This window comes from Penicillium odoratum (genome assembly GCF_028828045.1).
Source record: "Penicillium odoratum strain IBT 22623 chromosome Unknown utg000005l_segment0_segment0, whole genome shotgun sequence".
NCBI classification, from domain to species: Eukaryota; Fungi; Ascomycota; class Eurotiomycetes; order Eurotiales; family Aspergillaceae; genus Penicillium; species Penicillium odoratum.
In genome coordinates, this window is record NW_026643147.1 from 7,072,135 (window position 1) to 7,090,854 (window position 18,720).

The following is an 18,720-nucleotide window of genomic DNA, read 5'->3' on the forward strand; positions in this document are numbered from 1 at the left end:
ATCGTACTTCTCATAGTAATGCATCCAAGTGACAGGTCATGGATGGCTTAATCTTCGAAGAAGTTCAGAATAGCACGGATACCCTTGGAACCAAGGCCGTGCGATGGGTAAGCGATGTAGAGAGGATCCTCAACGGCACCAAGTTTGGCGCGGAACTCACTCTTACGCACAAGGTGGAATTGCTTGGCGAGAGCTTCGTAAGTGTGCTCCAGCATCTTGATCTTGGTGCCATGCAGGTTGTGGCCTGGAGTCATGCGGGCGGTAGCACCAGCACCGAAGGTAAGACCCTTGACGTTCGCCTTGGCAGCGGTCTGGATGGCATGAGTGACAATGTACTCGATGACACCATTGGGGGCACCGGGGAAGTCCAAGCTGTACTTGACTTGCATGCCATGAGCGGGGGAGATCATGACCAGCGCAACGAAGGCACAGATTTTGCCTTCTTTGTCCTGGGCGTAGAAGTACCAGCGGTGCTCCGAGTCACACCATGGCCGGATCTCCGACAAGTGAACCTGCGTGCCCTTGCGATTTGCAAGCCACTCCTGGATACGTCCGTCAATTTGGTTGCGCACCTCTTCGCTGGGAAGCTCGCCCAGGTTGAAACCGACAATCTTGATGCCTTCAGACTCGGCTTTACGCAGCTTGCGGCCAAGCTCTCCGTCAGATGCAGCCTGGTTGCGTTGAGGATCAACACGCTCCTCGGCAATACAGGACAGACTGCGCCATCCCAATCGCTCGCCGAGGATGGTCTCCACTTCAGGAGAGCAGAGAATCCAGACAGGCTTGTACTTGGTCTCGCGGCGAAGCCACTGGAGGAATTGTGTGATGGTACGAGTGTACTGACTGGGATCACACGCTGGGTTACCAGGGACAATCACAAAGTTGCTGGTGCTAGGTACATAGGCGACGGCGGCACCTGTGCTCATATCACGCCAAATCTTGTATCGGTCATCGAACCAAGACGTCGAGGTTGCGTCACCGTAGTTGGCAACAATGTTCTCCAAGGGTGGCAGCTCATCAACGCTTGAGGCAACGCGACGGTGGTGGTCTCGCAGCCAAACCGGCTCAGTTGTTGATGCTTCAGGGTGGCGAAGGGTCTGCACTGGAGGCTTGGCAGGCAGACTCTTCGGGTCACGGTGGAACATGGAGGTCAGTCGAATGTTACCCACCTGAAGGAGAAGCATCAGCAAACGCTCCAGGCCAACACCTGCACCGGCGTGAGGCGGTGCACCCCAGCGGAAGGCTTCGAGATACTCCTCCATGTCATCTGGGTTAATTCCCACGGCGCGCATGTTCTCCTCGAGCATGTGGGGATCGTGGATACGCTGACCTCCAGACACGATCTCCTGTCCACGAATGAACATGTCAAAGGAGTTGGTGTATTTATCGTCTTCTGGGTCAGGCATAGTATAGAAGGGGCGAGCTCCACGGGGGAACTTGTCAAGAATGTAGTAATCAGTATCATATTTCTCCTTGACCAATTGACCAAGGCGAATCTCGTCGCGAGTCGCCAGGTCCTCGTCAAGGGGCAATTCGTTGCCATGCTCGTCACGCCAGCCCGAGTCATTGAGCATCTTGATGCCATCAGCGAAGCGAATCACGGGTGTTGTCTCCAACCACTTGACATCCTCTGATGGAAACTGGTGCTTGACGATGTCAATCTCTCGGCGATATTTAGTGTAAACACCCTGGAGGATATTCTTAATGGTGGCATCAATGGTCTCAAGCATCTCATGGTAGTGCTCTTCAATAGCCATTTCAATATCAAGACCTGTGTATTCGGTCAAGTGGCGGTGGGTGTTGGAGTTCTCGGCACGGAAGACAGCACCAATCTCGTAGACGCGACCGAAATCAGCCGCAATGGCCATCTGCTTAGCAAGCTGGGGCGACTGGGCCAAGAATGCTGGGCGATTAAAGTAATTGACCTGGAAAACACTAGCGCCGGACTCGGTGGCGGCGCCCTGGAGCTTGGGGGTGTGGATCTCGATGAACCCTCGTTCATCCAATGCACTGCGGAAGAGATTGCAAGTGGCCGACTGGAGGCGGAAGATACCTTGCGAGGTTGCTGTCCGTAGGTCAAGCAAACGGTTGGTCAACCGGGTCCGGTCAGGGATATGACTGCGACGGCCCTCGATCTTGTCCTCCTCGTTGGTCCGGATCTCCGCCTCGTAAACACTGAAAGGCACTGGCTCCTCGCGCTTGACGAGCAGATGCACCGAATCAATGGCCAACTCGACATCATGGATACTGCAGCCAAGAACGGGGACCTCTGGCTTCTGCAGCTTACCGCGAACCCGGACGAACGATCCCACCCGCAGGTGTTCCGCCCATTGGACCATGGCGAGGGAGGAGATGCCCGCACGTTCGTGCAGGACACCCTGGAAGGTGCTCAGCTGCTGGCGGAACACCAAGAAGACCAACTTGGCGCTCATACGACGAACCACGTGGAGTCGAGCCGTGAAGAAGATATCCTGGCCGACCATTTCCGCTGTAATATCATCCAGTGGGACGCGCACCTCCCGCAGTCGGTCCTGCGACTGCATCAAGGGCAGCTCGCCATATCTGGCCTTCATCTCTGGTGTCTCGTCCGCAGCAGCCTTGGCAATCTCTTCTTCCTTTCGGTTATGATCCGCTTCCGAGAAGGCCTCCTCGCTGAGACGACTCCGCTCTGAGCGTCGCTGCTCGCGTACTAATCGCTTCTGTTGGTTCTTACTCAACGCCCCGGAGGAGGAATCATCGGAAAAGTCCTCGGAAGATGAAACATAGTCCCGATCGCGGAAGAAGTTGCCCAGAATACTGCGGCGTGGGGAGGCAGTGGGCGAACCCTCATCGCGGGACAGGGAGATTCGGGGGAGGCTGGTACGAACGTTGGAGCCGGAAGAGTCATCGTTCTCTCCGCGCCCTCGAATGGCCTTAGAAAGGGCCCTTTTGATCGACATGGTAGGCAATGTGGTAATGTGTGTAAGAAAAGAAAAAAAAAAGTAAGAAATGGGGGGCAGGGTCGAAGTATATGAGTGGACCGAATTCCCAGATGTGGGGGGAGTCAGCACCGAAGGAGGGGAAACTGCAGGCGGGTGGTGGGCGATTCGTGCAATCACTTGCCCCGACCAAACCAATCAATTGAAGCTTATCAACAAAAGAAATGCCGCGCGGATCCGAGAAATATGGAATGGAACAGAGAGACGCAAGATGTGAGAAAAGGGAAATATATGGCGATATGGGGATATAAGGCCAAGCTAACTAATAACATGACATCATCATCAAGCCGAATTCCGGATTACATTCACCAATCTCACCAGGTTTAATCAAGAATAATTCTTTATCTTATGATGATGGAGGGAATGGTTTTTTTGGTTTTGCTTTCATTTAGTTTCTATATTCATATTTTTAATTCCTTAGTAAATAATTTCAAAACTTCCTTACTGTGCAGTTTTTACTCCTGATCATATGTTATCCTGATTCCTTGTTATCTTTTTGCCACCAGGAACAAGGTGAACAGATTCGACCTCTCGGCAACTCTTCCTTTTACATTCCTTACCTTGAGCCATGTGCTATTCTCCATCATTTATCCATTAATTTTTGTATCCTTGTATCCGGAGAACTGTCTGGGTTTTTTCTCATCATTCCCCCCCCCCCCCCCCCCCCCCTTTCTCTTTCTCTATGGCTTCATCCCGTCAGTGGCTATATTTTCAAGCCATCATTTGGCGATTCCTAATGCGCATTGGAATGATCCTGCATGATATCGCTCCTCCACGTGTCTCAAAACCTCGCTTCACCCGCACCGTCGAAACCGATACTCAAGGCCACTCCGTTGTCATCCATTTTTACTGCCCACCAGACTACGAACAAAAACGCCGACAAGGTCACCGCTTTCCTGTTTGCGTCAACTTCCATGGCGGAGGATTTACCCTTGGATGCGCTACCGATGATTCCCGCTGGGCCGACGCCGTGGTGAAAGAAGTTGATGCAGTCGTGGCCAGTGTGAGTTATCGACGGGCCCCAGAACACCCTTTTCCCGCGGCGGTTGACGACGGCGTCGACGCACTGCTTTACCTAGCCACCCATGCCACTGATCTGGGCTTAGACGTGAGCCGTCTGGCTCTGAGCGGATTCTCGGCGGGCGGCAATCTGGCTGTTACGGTTCCGCTGCGACTCCGCGAGCGACTCCACACCGAGATCAAGGAACGTTTTGGCAGGGCGGATTCCACACAACGGTTGGTGGATCAAATCGGTGAGCTTCGGGTTGTCGCCCTTTTCAGCTGGTATCCCATTCTGGACTTCTTAGAGTCCCGTGACCATCGTCGGATGACGAGTCTCATGCCAAACGAGACTCTTCCGGCCTTCTTCACCACTCTCTTCGATGAGTCGTATGTTCCCAATCTAGAGGATCGGACTTCCCCTTATGCATCGCCCGTACGCGCCTCCGACCGGATGCTGGATGAAGCCTTGCCGCACGATATCTTCTTGTATATATGCGAATGGGATATGTTGATGAAAGAGGGCCAGACTTTTGTCCGCCGCTTAGAAGGTCTTGGGAAGCGTGTTCGTGCTATGATGATTGAGAAGGCCCGCCATGCTTGGGATAAGTCAGCCAACCCTTTCCGCGACCAGGGTAGCGTAGACGTTCTGTATCGTGACGCATGCGCTGACATGAAGGCGATTTTCGGTCGGTGATTCGATTTGCTCTAGATAGATTGCATGTTTTTGACTGCCAGTTTTGGTTAGCGTTCATGAGCATCCACGGCGTCTTGTGCCCGGGGCACAAATTCATCCTTTATTGCAAATCCATTTCACTTCAGTCAATTCTTATCAAAAGTAAACTTCCCCTCGTAACCTTTGGAAAGGCTCATAAATGAGTCATAAATGAGAAGTCCGCCACAAGCTGCACCTCGTATATGACGACTTCGTGTCCAAGTGCATAAGTGCATAACTAATCAAGCATAATCCTCGCTTTATGCAAAAAATAGACATTCATATCATTGGCTGGTCTGACCTCCCAGGAATGATATAAGGCCGATCGGCAGATCCGCACCAACATGTCTCCACATGCCTTCACATTGACGCACATGTAGGCTGTCCCCGAGTTCAAGTGATGTCATTGGGCACTTGGACGAAAACCCAAATTTGTGATCTACTACTGCAGGGCTGAATTGGTCTGCCAAGAATTCCAATCAAGGCACAGTTGGAACTCTGCTAAACGTTCGTCAACATTGCGTTTGTTTGAGAATCTTGATATTTATCAGATTTAACTTTGAATTGATTGCTTATTCCCTCTAATTTCTTACAGGCTTTCGTTAGAGGGGATTGAATATCAAGATTCTTGGGAATTGCTCCACTTAGTCCCTGAATTACTCTTATACATCCTGCCTAACCCGATCAGGAACATATGTACCCATAGGTCATGGCTTCGAGTCAACTACCCAAATCAATTCCCTATAGCCTACCTAGGTAGAATCAAGTGTATCTACCCCAGTATCTACTTCAGCACCTACCCTAGCACCTACGCGTTCAGCTGCGGTGGATTATTCAAGGATATTGAAGATAAACATACATAAATGAAAAATGCGAATCGAAAACGAACATTTGGAAGTTTGATATTGTAGGGTGCCACTGAATTCGGAGCTATGAGTATGTTCTTGCGTATGGGGTAAGGGTGTACAAGAGTAATTTGGGGGGTACGTGGAGAAATTGCCAGATTCTTGTTTCAGGTCTCTTTCATACCCAGTCGAGATTTAAACCCAAAGGATCTACCCGAGTCAAATGCGGAATACCAGGAATGAATCACAATTGATGATTAGGATATGACAATATCTGAGTATTTGCTATACTGCCTTTTTCATGAATCCTGATCTAGATTTCTTTGCGAATGACTCCATGTGTTGCCCTCGATATCCATCTGTAGAAGCAAGACTTTAGAACTAGTTGGCTAAAGATATTTATATTGTTCCGTTCCATTTGCTCTCTCTTTGATGGAGGCTTGGCAGGTCTTCTTTCACTGACCATGTCCATGATTGACGATAGATGCGGCATAGGTACATCCCCTCCATAAGTCAGGACATGGTTTAGGAAGGGGGTACGGGCATTTGTAGAAAGTCGAGCGATGACATCTTCTTCCGTTCGTGGTCTGAATGATCCATTTGCTGGGCACTGATCCACTCACTACCTTGCGAACCTGCCGGAGACTTGGGTGAAGCCAGAGCTACAATACGTAAATTTTGGATTAATAAAAATACATTCGGATTAGGAGGGGTAGTGCGACTAGGGTCAGTCACCAAAGATCGACCAAAACATTCCAGATGGGAAAGTATCAGGCATTGGGGGGTGTGGTATTCGGGTCGGGGGGAAGCGAGCACAATACGCTCGTGTTGGCGGCGATTTGGAATGCCGTTTCGATCTCGAACATATAGCTCAGCGAAGCCTGAAACAGCCCTTGTTGATTGGTGTAAAGACCAGATCGGGATCACGACTGCTTTAATGATGCCATCACCACCAACCAGTAACAGATTCATATCTTCCAATAGCTCATAGTTGGATTCGGACCACCCTTCCGATGACAAATGAGGGGAGTATGTCTCTTGTTGTTTATATGAAAAGAATTTAGTGGAAAATCTGAGGACTAATTTTACCATAGAGTTCTTATCAGGACTGCAACCTGTGGATCTTAATGTCCGGGACTGGTAGTCTCAGTAGTGAGTTCACTTGTGCGCTCGCTTTGCCCGCAGAACCTACACTTCCATGGGTTCCCCGGTATCTAGGATGTTGAAATTTCTCATAATCGCATCACGCTAGCCTGACTCAGGACTCGCCAGTCGCAAAGGCAGCCGCGCCACCTGCCAACGTGAGAGCCACTACTTCACGGAAACGGAGACTAAACAACGCCGAAAGGGCTAAGGAAGTAGAAGAAGGCTCAGCTATATGAATATTCTTGGCAGCGATTCAACCTACGCCAGGTCAGCACCGAGGAAAGAAGGAAAGGGACCTGCCGACGAAGTTTAAATTCATGGATGCAGCCACCCGAAGCATTGCATCAATGACATGATGAAATCCTTCGGCTATTTTTTTTTTCACACTTGAGATTTGCGTGCAGTTCAAAGCGGTGTTCACGGCAGATGGGCACTTAAGAAATCGTTGGAACACCTAGCCGACCGCACGAACGCGCAAGGATGACCCTCATTCTCAGATGTGGAGAAGACATCGATCATCAGACAATGGGCATTACGAAAGGTGACTCGAGCACCAGGGCTTACAAGTGTTATGACCGCATTCGCACGAATGAACCTTATAGCTGGCGTTATGTTTTATTATAATGATAAAGATTTCCATTTCTGGCTAGAGCTATGGGAGCACAAATCGTGCAAGCAAATCGAATCATATGCTCCAGTAGGTTCCATGCACGCTCAAAAAGATGGCTTGAGGCATTGAAATGGTATCGCGAACTTTTGTACCAGAAATTTTCAGACAATATCCCAAACGCCACGCTAAAAGAACAGAATGTAGGGCAAGGTAGATCTAGATCTAGTGCTAGATGCTGTGCAAATGAAACAGAGGTATGGGCCCCCGCGTATCGATAGCAAGGGGATTTTCACTCCTCGTCAGTTGCTGTGACGTCGTCATCATCGTCATCGTCATCATCGGCGTCACTGTCTGAGTCGTCCTCATCGTCTAGACCTGGCACACCGCGCCACTCGACATAGTCACCTTCCAGCCAGCGTCGGCTGCGGGGGAGGTGGTACGGATCGAATGGGAAGTAGGCATCAAGTTGATGGCCAAGATGATCACTAGCGCGAGTCTCACGCTCGACGTGGCCATGAGTGGCGATGCTGCGGAAGGCAGTGATGCGAAGACGCTTGTTGGTCTCCAAAAGAGGATAGACGTAGAGCAGCTGGAAGTGGTGGGCAATGCGTGCAAATTGGGTCACGATGCCGGGCGAGCAGATTTTAAGCGGGTTCAGTCGCGAGTAGATCGACTTGTGGAGGTACTCCTTGATGTTGGGTGGAAAGGTGATCTGACTCGGCTCCAGCTCATCGATTTGATCCATTGTGTCACCATCGATGGCTGCGGTGGTCAGGTCACGCCAGCGGAAACAGAAAATGTAGAATACGGCCTGAGCGGTAGAGTAATACGGAGCATAGCGTCGGAGATCTGGACCACGGCAGCCAGGTTCATAGTCCGCTTGTAAATTGTCCACATGTGTGAGAAGGAGGTCGAAGACATCACGCACAACGTCGCCAGAGATGTGGGCACCACGAGCAACATAGCTGGCCAGATAAGCGGCTGCAGACTGGCGCATGAGACCTGGCTGGCGTTTGCTGGAGATAATATCCATGCATTCCGTGGCGAACAGCTCAACAAGATCCGGAGACAGCTGAGAGAAATGGAAAAGGAGAAATTGTGAATGTCGTGATTTGTAGGTTGGGAGAATGATGGATCGGAAGTGGCTGATCAAAAGTGACAGAGTATTTTCTTTGTCGGCGGCTGTTCCTGATGAAAACGGGTCCGAGTAGAATTCAAAGAGGATATCAAGCATTCCGTCCACTTTTTGAATGTTTCCCTTGATCTCCTGAGCGCGCTGTTCCTGCTCATCGTCATCACTAAAATCCTCATCGTCTTCATCCAGTTCTTCATCCGGGTTCGGAGGGGCTTCTAGTAGGAACTCCTCCCCGAACTCGTCCTCAACGTCTTCCAAATCCACTTGTATCTGCACATCAACTTTGACCAGTCTCTCGGTGATAAGGGCAAGGATGTCAGACTGCAGCTCCGGGGCGTATTGGGTGATTCTGATGAGATTTCGGGTGTATGCGAGGAAACACTTAGCTGGGTCGGGATCGGGAGGAAACTGTTGGGATAGAATCGGTGATAGAGCTCCACTCCCAGCGGGAATGAGCCGCAACACATGGCGCAGGGCCATGTGAATACGGGTGTAGATCTCCGAGGGTGTAACGACAGGGTAGCCAGGCAGTCGGCCAGTTCCGTATGACACGCCGGTTAATTTCGAAGTCAACATGCGGAAAACTAGAGAGAGATATGATCCCTGTGCAGCAGCAAGATTGCCCAGGAACCGGATGAAGAGCTTCACGTATGCCTCATCGCGACCAAGCCACTCACTGTTCAGTATAGCCTGAACCAGCCCACTACAGTTGCGGTCTAAGGAGGCGATGTGAGAGAGAAGACCCATCAGATGATTCTTGAGAGATACATGCGTCGGGAGGCTCCATGATTGCATGCCGGAGTCGGCCTTTTTGGGGTCGGCGGTGAAGATCTCCTTGATTTGGTCATAGGCCTCGCTATCTCCAGTTGTAACATGGTGGTGAATGGCCCGACGCACCTCCTCACGAATCACTGCGAGGCTCTTTCCATCCGTGTTTGTGAACGGGTCTTCGGAAAGAACCGAGAATGTGCGAACACTGTCTTTGTCGTCGAAGGTGACGCGTGGGCGCTTTGCAAGATGCTTCGGAAGGTCATCCTGCGGGGATGGGGAGAGGGTCAAGTCGGCGTCATCCATTTTGCGTTTGATTCCGACAGGCTTGGAAGATTTGAGGATCGATACAGGAGACGAAGCTGCAATCATCTTTGAGTGATGGATGGAGGGTGTCGCTGTAAGGGCCGGTGAGAGGGGAGCAGTGGCAACGGACACCATGATCGATATTTTAGAAGAATGCGTTATTGGGAAAGAGGATAGTAAGACCGCTGTGTTATCGACATCTGTCGGACTGAACCTCCGGTGGATGCAGAGGGACAGCTCGAAGGAGTGAAGACAGGGACAGTAGTCAAGCACACGACCGCTTGATCGGACAAATTTTTCAAATTCTGTTACAGGTAAGAGGGATGGGACTCTTATTGTCTGTCTTTATCCCCCAGAAATATTCCAGTCAGTCAAGTGAATTGATGGATACGCAGACTGAGACGTGGTGCATCGGATTCAAGTGCTGGAGTTAAGGAAAAAAAACTGCATGGGATTTGTTGTGGGGCTGCGGAGAACCCGTGACTGGTGAGCCTCGACACTAGTCCTGTTTAGGTCATATTGAAGATTATGTCATTAAATGCCTGAGGCAACAATATCAGCCTTTCATCGGCCTAAGTACTAGGAAATCTTTGTCTTTTAACACTGCATCTATTCAAACATTTGGAAGCCTAATGTGATGATAATGATTACATAGTATATGCCAAACATGAGATATGTAAACCCATCGTAGTCCCGTAAATACAAAGAATCGCGAAACAAGTGGAAAAGCAAAGAACGAAATTCAAATCGGGAACTGAAGGCTCCTCCTATGGTATAGTGCGAATCAGAAATAAATATCAAAGTATCGTAAGAGAGTGAATAGGAGTTGGTCGTAGCGGGCGTTGTCAAGGAAGATCCAGTCCTGTCAAAAAACGCCACTAGTGGGTCATGGATTATAGTCCCGGCTCAACCGGTATTCAGGAGGATTGTCAATGATTTACAGCCACGGACCCGCACTAATGGGTCCAAGCTTATTGTCAAAGACACTTCCATATAACTCCTCGATTTCGGCAAGGTAGTCATCGACGGTGAATTTGTGCAGTCCCTTGCGAGTAAGGTATAGTTCGTCCTCATCCAGTACGTGGGGACCACCGAACTCCTCGGCCACCTCATTGACCTGCGCTAGCTCTTTGCTGAACGGATGCGACTCAGGTGTAGCCTTGAACATCTCTAGCGATGCGCCGAGCGTAGGATTGCTGCGTGGCGCGCTTAAGGTTGGTGGAGACATTCCGGACTGGGAGCGCTTGCGTGCAAGATCTTGGTGAGATCGCTTGGTGTGTGAGAGAGCTCGCGTGGGAACAACCGGTGCCTCCGTTGAAGAGGTCGATGTAGTGGAGGAGCGTGGGGCGCTGGTGACTGTTGCCGACCGCTTGGGGAAGTACGAAGTCGGGCTCCCGTCGATGGGAGAAGTGTTCTGGGAGACATCGGGGGTAGTGATGGCTGAGGAGTAACTGTGTGGGGAAACAGCAACGTCGGAGTTACCACGCGATCGCATGGAAGAGGAAGAAGAAGAAGACACCGGGGATTGCGCGATGGAACCCAAATCAGGCGCGTTGTAAGCCAACATATTGGTAGTGGAGATCAGCTGAACAGGACCAGAGATGTTGCTGCGCTTGATGGAGCCGGAATTGAAGCGCGAATGGCCCTTGGCTTTCTCCTCGCGGTATGGCATGGGTGCCGATACTTCCGGTCGCTTGTGGCGTTTGGTGAAAGCGCGCGTGAGAGTCGACATGATGATCTAGAGACGTGGCTTGTGGCACGTGAGGACGAGTGTGGGATTCACAAGATATGGGTTCGATTTGGGGACAGATAAACTAGTCCGAGGTGCTCTCTTTTGTATATTCGGGTTCAAATTCCAGATTATACGCCACCGGCTTAATATCGCGTGGTAGATAGATTGTCGCGGGATCCGGGGGCGGCGAATGAAGATCAATTCCAGGAATGTTCAATGTCTGGTATGAGAAGTAATTTTGAGGTTCGAATCTGTGTTGCACAGTTCAAAATGAATGTCAAGGCTTAACCCGTCAACTTTGCGCAGCAAAATCGTAGGATTTTCGGTCTCTTTATGAATGAGGGGCGTACCACCAGGACGCGCCAGGGGTAAATGGTAAAAATGGTCAAAAAAACCCTAGGGAATGGAGATTGAAGGGAGTCCAGGATCACAGATCACAGATCACAGATCTTAGATCATAGATCAATATTGTTAGGACTTAAGAAATGAAGGGAAGGAAAAGAATGAAGGAAATCCCTGAAGAAGGGGAAGAGGCAAAGGTAAGGGTCTGAAGGTCTGGAGTTTGAACTAAAGAACTTTCCGTGGGCGCTTACTGTTTGGATTCCCCAATCAAGTCGATTCCAGCTCAACTTAAACGTTTCCACTTACTTCCCGTTCCAAGGTTCACCATCGGTCTGGAGCCTTATTCCACCATGATTTGTTCACTCTTGTGGCGAACGGGTTCTTTCCAGTCTTTCTTATTCTGTTTCTCCTTTCTGCTTGGTGGGTTCATTCATTCCTTTTCGCCATCTACTTTGTCCGAAAAAGTGGCCACAGCCCCATTGTCCGTGCCTGGAAGGGGCGCACAACCAGAAAAGGTTCATTGTCATGGGGGCTAGGCCATGCTCCCCTTGGGCATGAAAAGCGCTTGACGTGTTAAAACTAATGCAGACTCCAGGGCACGTCCCACCTTGAGTTGTTCGGGTCTACAAAATACCAACCTAATGGTAAAAGGCCTGATCAAAGGGAACGGGATTTTATTCGTGAGCAATGATTTCCTTTGACGCTTTATCGCCCTAAGGATATGAAACAGCTCTGAACTCGAATGTCCGGGGTCCGTTTCACCACCAGCCGTCCCAAAACTGAAAGTAGTCTGTGCTCCGCGAGACCGACGGATCGCCAGGTCCCAGGTACGGCCGGCATGATGCGCCACGGCCAATCAGGTGGCGCCTCAACCCAGTCCGAATGCCGCCGGCGTGATCCTGGTGCGACAGGCGCTTCAAGATGCAGGGCTGCTGCACCTGATTGAGCCCCGTGGTTGCGATCGGTTCTTTTTCAATGGACCTGTGAGGGGCTCGTGGGTCATTCAAGTTTGGTGGGCCGAGGTGGACCCCGCTCGTTACAGTCACTCACTAGCGAAATCTGCTTGCTCCGTAAAAGGACTGTTTCCTCTTTTCTCGGGACCCACTGCAAAGGCACTAGCACCAAAATCTATTTAATAGACATCAAGATATGTTCCCTCCTCAGTGTTCGCATCCGTATTGAGCAGTATTGACAGTAAAATCATCGTTGCAATGCAGCATACGTTTATCGAAATTGCTGAGTTACAGAGTAAATTTCAGCACTGTACGACCTCAGAATCTAGTAAATGCATTGGACTAGCGGAAATGAATTTAGTTGGAACCTGACCCGCTTTTGTCTACCCATAGTAAAGGCATTCGCCTTAAATTCATTGGTATCCAATGGAACTACCCCCATGGTTCTGTAGATGAGATCTTAGTTATCCTGGATGATTGGCTGGATTATTACTTACTAATATCAGATTTACAAATCGATACTGATAACGCAAAATTCGGATAGCGAAGATACATGCAGGTGTAAGTAATAGGTTAACTATGGCTATCTATACATAACTAGCTACAGAAGGTAATGAGTTGTTTTTAAAAGGATTCGGACATATTTATATTTGACAAGGTGAATTTCTTCCTTGCATCAATCGATTAAGGTTCTCGTGAAACTCAAGAGTCCTATCCCTGGAGTACCTTATAATAAAATCTCGTCGAGAGAGTTCATTACCTTCTCGATAAAATTGATACGTTGAACAGCTGGTCGAACAGTTATAGTAGCAATAGTACCCATCAAGCGCAGCAAATCGCAACTTCGATCCCCAGGGACGCCGATGACAGATCCAGGGCTCGCATCACTATCGTCTCCTACCTCTGATTTTTCCTTACAGCCACGAATCTACGTGTCGGAAGAGTCGCTGGAGAAAGAGATGGGGAAACTTGCGGTGATGGAAGATCTAGCCATGTCATATCGCAAGCAACAAAAGTATGACTGGGCCGAGAAGATCGGGGAAGAAGTGGTCAATTTACGGCAAAAATGCTTGGTGCCAAGCATCTGGACACGATGCAGGCCATGGCAGATCTCGCTGTGGCATATTACGACCAGGGGAAATATGACAAGGCCGAAGGCATCGACAGGCAGTTGTACAGTCTGCGAAGTGAGATTTTCGGCAGTAGGCACCCAGAAACTATTTCTGTGATGGAGAGACTTGGCAAGACATATCGTGAGACTCTCAGTCTACAACGACAAATAGCTGGTCTCTCCCAATGCCAGCCAGATCGCGTCGGCGTCCGATGACGGGACCGCCAAGATCTGGGATGCCGCCACAGGCCGCGGTGTCTCGACGCTGACCGGTCCGGGCGATTCGCGGCTCAAGCGATTCAGTGATCTCGTAGGTTACAGGGATCGCTCGACGCTGACCGGCCATAAAAATCGGGTCCGGTCAGTCGACTGGTCGCCTGATAGTGGCCAGCTCGCGTCAGCGTCCGATGACAAGACCGTCAAGATCTGGAACGCCGCCACGGGCCAGTGTGTCTCGAAACTGACAGGCCACCGCGGTACAGTCTTCTCAGTCGTCTGGTCGCCCGATGGCGGCCCTTCTTGAAAAAGCCAGTTGTCTTGCAAGACAGAAATCCGGGATTATCCAATACCTGAGCACACCTCAACAAGAAGCAAACTTCAAAGATGGATTGTCAATTTGAAATGGTAGTTTTGCTGTCGATTCCTGCTTAATGCATTAAATAGCAAATACATGTTGATATCCGTAAAAAAAAAGAACTCTGGCGCTAGAACCTCGGCAGGGGTTCAGTCCCTACGAAGTAAATTTTGATAATAAGTGTAGTTTTGGGAGTCTCGTGGAAATGTCATTCGGCCTTTACTGCTTGCTACTCCCGAGCCAAGTGGGTCTGAGATCCAACTGATCGCGACAACGCATACTATTTACCCAACTCAAAGGGACTTCAAAGCTTGGTGATTGCCTTCCATTTCTGGCCTTGGGGTCATGCTTGCTGGTTATTTGTTCATTCCGAATTACACTCTCTGGGGGATTATGAAACACGCGACCGGAGGTTAACTTAGTCCGTCGCAAGTTGAGTGCAACTGAAACCGCAAATTTGAAGACGGGAAATGTCCGTTCAAAAGCGCCTCGATTAAAAGTATATACTGGATTTAATCTTCGACAGCTCTTCTGCCCTGGAGTGACCTGTCACGCTTTGATCATCGCTAGCCCCCATGTCGGTATGCTCGTCTCCAGTCGCCACGTCGGACCCCACAACAGCATCCTGCGAACACGCCGAGAAACTCATTCTCCCCGGGCGAAAGTGGATGTCATGAGAACTTCGAACATGATCGTCACCTGGGGGTTGCCCAGCGTAAGATGAAGAGGCTCCTTGGGTTTCCCCATCTGCAGGGCTCCGAGCTTGGTTGCTATTTTGTGAGGTTATAGGCGGATCCGTTCGCCCCCAGGATTTACCAAATGCCTCAATCGGGTATCTCTCAGTCATGAATTGGTCAGATACTCCGGTCATCCAGCGCTCTATACCGGTCCAATCTTGTAAAGGGTATTGGGCCCACTCTTCCATGCGCCCTGACTTGTGCTTTTGCCCATCTGGTTTTGCGGAAGCTTGAACCACTACAGCTGGTCTCATGGAGCGAAGTGTTACTAACGCGCCGTACAAAGCTGATTCGGTTTCAGCTAGTCTTTGTTCAAGTCGATTGAGATATCCGAGAGGTAAGCCCCTTAATGACTAATCTTAGCTTTCTTCGTCTCCGGGATCCGTGAGATACTGATACCTCTTGCCACTTTCGGGATATACGCATCTCGATGGATCATTCGAGCAATTCAAGCAGTACGGCCTATCAGTGACGGTGAAATGGTTAGGTGCAATTCAATTGCTTACGACCCATGAATCATACAGTTTTCGGTCACACTATGTTGATTAGTACAGCTCTCTGTAAGGTGTCGCGTGACCAACTTTGCATTTTCGCTGCCTGCATATCTCACAGGATATCGGACTTAGGCTATCATTCGCTGCAGTAATTATATCAGTCAATATATCTAGTTTGCATATTGATGTGACTACCTGGCATCTTATCTGATGGAGTTCGTTTTGGTCACAAGATCTGCAACTCAATGCTAGGTTTTCACTTGACTAAAGTAGCAGTAGAATATATCAGCATCTTACTTGCCAAACTGCGCATTGATTTAGTCAATCTAGCACAAGACGTAGAGTGGCAAGAAACAAATTCCGCTCGGACAAAGAAACCTCCGATTTATGTCACGTGCTTGAACCCCGTGTCTGTTGATGCCTGGTAAGGCATACTATGTGGAGCTTTTTCTCACTAGTGACCACTACTCGTGCCCGCACCCCTTGACACTTTCGAACATGAAGCAAGAATGATTTGTGAGGGGAGACGAACAGCTCAGCTTTTGGAAAAATTAGGCAGAAACAATCGCAACTAGAACAAGAGAATCGAGATTCACTCCTTATCATCAATCCGACTTAAAAAATTCTTTTTATGGTATCAATAAGGCTTCTAAAAACCCAAACATCGCTCAACGGCAGCCGACTAAGGTCCAAAGACAACAGGAATCCAAATCATAATGAATCCTGTTTGATTCCGAAAAAAAACCTTAATGATTCCTCTATGACAACTGAAAATCCTGACTAACTTTTCAATGTTAAGTGGAAACTCATAGATCTAATCTAAGGCCTTCTGTACGTTAAATTTGTCTTTAATCAGTTTTCGAAGAGAGGTAGATTTCATTGTTCGGGTAATATATCACAGTAGATTGCCATCAATTATCCATGGCCCATCTGCCACACTCCATAGATCATTCATAAAGAAAGATCCATCCGAAAATGGCTGAGAATCTTGGCCTATATTCACCGGGTAGAGATGTGCATTTGTGTTTGAAATACTTCCAAATATAAGACCGGCTGAGCTCTGACCAGCCGAGTATGCCTCGAACGACGAAAGCTCAAATGCGGAGCCTTGGTTATCATGTGGGATTGTAAATTCAGTCGGTTCCCCAGAATCCCGCGTGGTAGGATTTGTCTGTGTTCCGAATCTTTGCGCGCCAGTTGAAGATAGGATAGCTTGATCATTTCTCCCTTGGTGACCAGAAGCAAATGTTGTGTTCGCACGCACAGGCTGTCGAGGCGTGTTGTTCGGAGACCTAGTTTGATATTCTGGGAGACTCATCCCGTTGGTAAGGAAGCCTGTAAATGGTTCTTGAGAAGGGAAGTTCAATAGCAAAGCCGACTCCATACTTCTGATCGCTTCAATACATGTCTCTGGCCAGCTACTTCCTCGAAGAGTAAGATTTTCAAGCACAGAAATACCCATTCTAGCATACTTTATAGCTGTAGTCACGGGAAGCTCGCCTTCCCAAGATGCGTACATCAATACGAGACAGGCCATCCATGTTGTCCAGGTGAAAGATGGCCATGTGAGGGGAGCATCAGACGAGGACTTGAATCTCGTCAGTGCAGCAAGCAAGGATCGCGAAGAACCAATACACGTTTGTAGGGCATTCTTGTACTCGGGATTGGGTTCCTCAGCGGCGAGAAGAGGCCGGTTCATAGATATGATGGCTTCATGTCTTAAAATCACCAGCAAAAGTCGATGATAGGGAGCAAGTATCGCACTTGGATCGAGATCTGCATCTGATGCGCTTTCAATGGGGTTTACTTCGTCGTAAACTTCATTCCACCATTGAGACAGTTCACCGTTTACATGCGATGCCTCGACCGTGCCAGCGTGACTATGCAGGATAGACTTGTTGCGCAACTCCAGAATCAAACCTCGTATTCTGGCAAATTTGGCAAGGTAGCATTGCAACTTAAGTCGGCCGATGTCAGACTGACCGGAAGGATTTCCGTGTCTTTCAGCGCCAGGATAGCAAACGTCAATATCATCGTCTCGAATACTAAGAGGAACACCTAGAGCCTGGGACAAATATCGCTCAAGAGAGTAAATTGACCAAAAAAGACGCTTTCGAATACCAACCTCTTCCTTACTGAAGCAGGCAAAGCGACCAGGACATCTGTGCAGACCTAAATGGAAAGCTGTTCGGGTAATGATCCCGCCCACACGAGATGCAGCATTAAGGCGCAAAAGGGAAGTCAGGGTGAGCTGAGCGGTGAATGCAGCTTGTAATAGTGGAAGCGCAGTTGGCTCCGATAACAAGCATTGTATCTCTTGCATAATGTGCTTCACAGTCTGGAATACCAAAGGCACGGGGACAGAGCGCATTTTCAACGTGGAGGTCTGAACCTGTCGGCTATCCGCCAATGATATCGAAACAAGACAGCGGATGATGGTTAGATCAAGTCTGTCAATTGAGTCTAGGCCATCACTTCCGATCTTCTCCATGGCCTTAAGAACCGTGGGTGCATGAAGACAGGGAAAAATCGGATGCCAATTTTCAAAGTATTGAAGGGTCCAGTGAGTCAGATCATCAAAGGAAAATGTAGCCGTTGAGGAAAAATCCACCTCTTCCTTTTTCCATAGCTCACTGGTATCGTGATGCCCAGAGTCTCGCTGTAAGCGATCATCTTCTCCAGGCACCGAGCTCTCATCAGCCCGGATCTGCTGTAGATCCGCTGAGCGTCGAGCAAATGCACTATAAACACGCCGGACAAAGTGGATCCCACTGGAGCTACCAAGAAAGCTGGCAGATCCATCGTTCTGGGGCTCTCTCATGTACCCGATCTCGCGAGGGGAGGGTCTCGACGCGTCCGCCGTTGAGGCTCGCTTGCGTCGCTTGGTGAGACTTGGCCCATATTGGCGATCTGACTCGTCCTCTAAGCGGGTACTGAGAGAGGACGGGGGGGCCATCCTTATCACATTTTCTAGATGATGCCAAGGCGAATACGCAATGTCGGGAGCAAGTTCGTGAAGCAAAAGGTTGGCTTGGATGAGGCCCACTTGGATTACATAATCATATATCCCCCGGACTGGCTTTCCCTGGTGTTTAGACCAGAAATTGAAAGCTCATAAATGTGGTATATAAGCTAGAGATTGTTATCACTATTCTCTAAAATCTTATGTACTTCTCTATAATCCGATCAAGGGCATACAGATGGTTTTGAGTTGATTAGGTACCGGGGTAGATACTAGGTCACAGGGTATACACGTAACAAGAGCAAGTTAGGGG

The 18,720-nt window shown here is 49.3% G+C and overlaps 6 protein-coding genes across 6 annotated transcripts; 2 read left to right on the plus strand and 4 right to left on the minus strand.

Moving 5' to 3' along the window:
• Positions 1-47: 47 nt before the first annotated feature.
• On the minus strand, positions 48-2,939 carry erdS (aspartyl-tRNA synthetase, cytoplasmic; the record flags this gene model as incomplete). The annotated part of the gene is made up of 1 exon (XM_057142167.1): positions 48-2,939. One exon carries the CDS (start codon positions 2,937-2,939, stop codon positions 48-50), a length of 2,892 nt encoding a protein of 963 aa, XP_056996173.1.
• A 721-nt stretch (positions 2,940-3,660) lies between these two features.
• On the plus strand, positions 3,661-4,674 carry N7520_008234 (alpha/beta hydrolase; the record flags this gene model as incomplete). Its single annotated transcript, XM_057142168.1, has 1 exon — positions 3,661-4,674. The coding sequence occupies one exon, from the start codon at positions 3,661-3,663 to the stop codon at positions 4,672-4,674; it is 1,014 nt and encodes a 337-aa protein (XP_056996174.1).
• A 2,908-nt stretch (positions 4,675-7,582) lies between these two features.
• N7520_008235 (rDNA-binding RNA polymerase I transcriptional factor) lies at positions 7,583-9,637 on the minus strand (the record flags this gene model as incomplete). The annotated part of the gene is made up of 1 exon (XM_057142169.1): positions 7,583-9,637. One exon carries the CDS (start codon positions 9,635-9,637, stop codon positions 7,583-7,585), a length of 2,055 nt encoding a protein of 684 aa, XP_056996175.1.
• An 802-nt stretch (positions 9,638-10,439) lies between these two features.
• Positions 10,440-11,234, minus strand: N7520_008236 (uncharacterized protein; the record flags this gene model as incomplete). The annotated part of the gene is made up of 1 exon (XM_057142170.1): positions 10,440-11,234. The coding sequence occupies one exon, from the start codon at positions 11,232-11,234 to the stop codon at positions 10,440-10,442; it is 795 nt and encodes a 264-aa protein (XP_056996176.1).
• A 2,361-nt stretch (positions 11,235-13,595) lies between these two features.
• N7520_008237 (uncharacterized protein) lies at positions 13,596-14,163 on the plus strand (the record flags this gene model as incomplete). The annotated part of the gene is made up of 2 exons (XM_057142171.1): positions 13,596-13,754; positions 13,813-14,163. The coding sequence occupies 2 exons, from the start codon at positions 13,596-13,598 to the stop codon at positions 14,161-14,163; spliced, it is 510 nt and encodes a 169-aa protein (XP_056996177.1).
• Positions 14,164-16,340: 2,177 nt separating this feature from the next.
• On the minus strand, positions 16,341-18,401 carry N7520_008238 (CeGAL family transcription factor; the record flags this gene model as incomplete). Its single annotated transcript, XM_057142172.1, has 1 exon — positions 16,341-18,401. One exon carries the CDS (start codon positions 18,399-18,401, stop codon positions 16,341-16,343), a length of 2,061 nt encoding a protein of 686 aa, XP_056996178.1.
• Positions 18,402-18,720: the final 319 nt, after the last annotated feature.